At 29.2% G+C, this 3,731-nt stretch overlaps 1 protein-coding gene across 1 annotated transcript in view; it reads right to left on the bottom strand.

The window, feature by feature from the left end:
* Nucleotides 1–2,302: 2,302 nt before the first annotated feature.
* LOC115241313 (fungus-induced protein 1-like) overlaps nucleotides 2,303–3,731 on the bottom strand; it is a 5,035-nt gene continuing 3,606 nt past the window's right edge. The window contains exons 2-3 of the mRNA XM_029817011.1: nucleotides 3,014–3,197; nucleotides 2,303–2,620 (exon numbers count right to left, since the gene is read on the bottom strand). Of these exons, the coding sequence (XP_029672871.1) occupies nucleotides 2,574–2,620; nucleotides 3,014–3,197 (231 nt within the window). The 3' untranslated portion in view covers nucleotides 2,303–2,573. The remainder of the gene's footprint in view (nucleotides 2,621–3,013; nucleotides 3,198–3,731) is intronic.

Raw genomic sequence — 3,731 nt, 5'->3', positions numbered from 1 at the left:
CTCCTCCTCCTCTCAGGTTGATTCACACGCGCGATACTTTAAACGTCACTCCCGCACTTTTATTAAAAGATTACTTCCGCACTTATACGGATATTTTAAAAAATTTATTATATGCATTGAATTTTATATTCGATGCATATAATAATATGCAAATTAATAAAAAATTTAAATTTTATAAATTTTGAAAAAAAGATACTAATAACTAATAATTTCATATAAAAGCTATAATCTAAAAGTGGAAACTTTTACAAGATTATAACTTTCATATAAAAATTTTTTTCTTTAATTCTCTCTTGTCTAAATCATATAAATAAAAAGCCAAATTACGCAATTAATTGTTTAAATTAAATTGTACGTAAATTGTACGCAATTAATAAATAATTAATATACAAATAATAAATTACTTACCACAGGGTTGTTCCACCGGTGCCCGATGCCTCTCCTAGGTCTCCTCCTCCTCGCATCTATACTATGCACGAACATACGTTGCTACGCGGCCGGCATTCACCTCAGCCGCGATACTGAGGCGTTTTAACGTTGCTCCTACATTAATATATTAAATTTATTAATACATAAATATTTATATAATATATAATATTAATATAGTATTAATATTAATTGATATTAATATAAAATTAATTATATTAATAGGTATTAATATATTAAAGATTGCAACGCTGAGAGACATCCCATTTAGTCGGCAACAAAGTATGATCCTCGATGACAATCGTGGAAACGAGATAAAAGTCCAACGCGAAGACGCGACGACGCGAAAACGCGATGCCGCGACAACGCGATTCGATTGTTTAATTGCGCGATTTTAATTCGAATCATATATCAAAGTCAAACGATAAAACGGCGAACAAAATATATTTAAATCGCGTCTCGCACACTGTTATTACTGCTCGAGTGTCGCCGTGGGAATAATAACAGGTAGAGAAGGAATTTTTTTGATGGGGCGTCTTGCCCCACTACAGTATTATTCAAGTATCGTGCCAATAATAACAAAGACGTAACACGTAAACAATATAGCTCGCTATACATCACTAAGATCGAAATATTTTACGTACTGTTACGTATATTTTTGCAAATTTTACAAGTATTTTAAGTTATAAACTAATCATTTATTAAACGATTGATTATATTACAGTGCTTTTCGTTATGCTAATTACACGATCCCTCGATTCGATTATTTTACTGCGCGTTCTCAATCCGAATTGTATTTAGATTGCCGAAAAGTCGAACGATAAAGCATTAGACGCAATATTTCTAAAATATCATTAGAGAAATAATGAATGCCAGTAAGGCTTACAACAAAACAATAATTTATAAATTTGATTCTTGTACTTTCGATTCTTACTTAATTAAATAAGTAAATCACGCGAAATACGCACCTCTTCTTCCTATGCGCTATTCTTAAATAATTTATCTAATTAAATTCTAATCCATAATTTTCTTCTTGTCTCACTTGTTATTCGCATATTTATAGTCTCGCAATTTAATTATTGAATTAATACATCATGAAATATTAAATATTCAGAAAGAAATAATTAAAACATCTTAAAATATTAAATATAAATCGTTGACAGAAAGTCACAATGTAAATTTCTCTTAATTCGCACCATAAATATTTTCTAATATTGCGCAATGATCCACGTAAAAAAGAATCATGCAACGTAAAGCGTGCGATTTGTATTTTTCACGAAATAAGATACTAAAACATGTAGTCGCGGACATTATTTGATGTCACACAACCAGTTTTCGTTATAACTGTCGTAACCATGATACATCTTACAAGAAGACGGGGAAGAGGGAAAAGAAAAGAAGACAAGTTGCTTGTAGAAAGTGACAGTAGATCTGTAATAAAAAAGACAAAGAGTTCTTTATGTTGTACGTATCCTAAAATTAAGACTCTAGGAAGAGTCACGATTTCAATAAAAATTGCGTAGGTGAATGCGTGTTTTTTTTTCTTTAAGTACACTCGAAACGATTCCTGATCAATCACACCTGTCATGCTTTGCGTAATCATTCGCATAGACATATATGTTTTTTTTTTTTTTTTTTGGTTGACGAAGGAGTTACTATCTTCCACATTTTTAAAAGCGAAGCTAACAGATAATTGAATTGAGTTTTCATCGATTATCGAATTGCGTATTGAATAGTTAATAATTTATTTTATCAACAGCACTAAAAATATTATAATAATTATAATTAATTTTATTAACTATTACTAATCATCATTATTGACAATAAAATTACATTCAATTTTCAGTAATGCACAATTTATTTTGTTAAGATATATTTATATTTTATAATAGAATTATATTTATGATTTATGAATATCTTATATAACATGTATATGCGATTTTATAATTTCTTTAAAAAAAGCTTTGTACTTTTTTAAAATTTTTTTTCGCAGACATTAATATCTTGTATTAGTCTTGGCGTTCAATCAGACTTGGCGTTAAAAACATATAATAGAGAAAAAGCGACATAGATTGTTTTTGAACTAAGCTCATTCTTCGGATGATGTTCCAGAGAATCCAGAAGAAAGACGTCGTTTTATGTCCTCCTTAATAGTAGCCATAGTGACCGTAATGCCCGTAGCCGAACGGATATCCTAAATATCAATGAAGAAATATTTCAACATTTGTGACTGAACAATTTCTTTATGATAAATGCGCGTCTACATGTGCGTGTTTTGAACATAAACGATTTCTTTGTCACGAATGTAACTTGTTAGGATGCACGTATAAGCTATTTTGTACAATTTGCGTGATGTAAACTTGTGTAATAAAAAATTATTGCAGATATTCATACAAAACCTGAATAATATTGCATCGCTACACACAAATTACTTATTTGTCCTACCACCAGCAGTTATAAACTGAATAAACTAAAGGTAAATATATATATATATACAAGCTGATAAAAAAATGGCGATTCTACGATGCAATTGCGATGATGTAAATTGTTGTATTGTAAATTGTATAGATATTATCATAAATCATACCGTATCCATAACCATGACCATATCCATGTCCGTACCCATGGCCATAACCATGGCCATAGCCATGGCCATAGCCATAGAATGGATACCTATAACCATATGAGTACGGATAGCCGTATCCATAGCCTAAATATCCTGGTTTTGCAACTACCACACCAATTGCAACGGCCAATAGCAAAACAATATACTGCAAGAGCAAAACAAGTAAAAAATCGGTTTATTAAATATATTTAAAAAATTAATATATATATATAGCGCTTAAATAATAGTGTAAAGAATATTTTAACACCATAAGTAAAAAATAAGATATACGTAATATGCTTATTTTTTATCTTCGCAATTAGATCGATACAAAAACTATCATCAAGCTTTAAAACAATTTTTGATGAGATTTATATATATAGAGATAAAAGATTTAAGAATAAAAAGCAGAAATTTTAAAACATGATACATTTTTAAATAAATGTAATATCCCCCCCGCATTTCATTATTTAAATATTTTTATGATAAAGACAAGAGATTATAAATCTTATATATAATAATTAATTACCAAAGTGTTTATGCAGATTAACTCTTTACGGCACGATAATCATACAGTGAAATTTATTATTTTAGAAAACATTTTTTTAGGTTTTATTTGTGTTCTATTGTAATATAAAATAAATTTTGCTTTCTTTATTGACGAATATAGATATTATCCGTGTACAATGTTGAAATTTCA

The sequence above is a fragment of the Formica exsecta genome, unplaced genomic scaffold (assembly GCF_003651465.1).
Source record: "Formica exsecta isolate Colony F162 unplaced genomic scaffold, ASM365146v1 scaffold475, whole genome shotgun sequence".
NCBI classification, from domain to species: Eukaryota; Metazoa; Arthropoda; class Insecta; order Hymenoptera; family Formicidae; genus Formica; species Formica exsecta.
The sequence above is the reverse complement of the archived record's forward strand: the minus strand, read 5'-3'. Positions and strand labels throughout refer to the sequence as shown.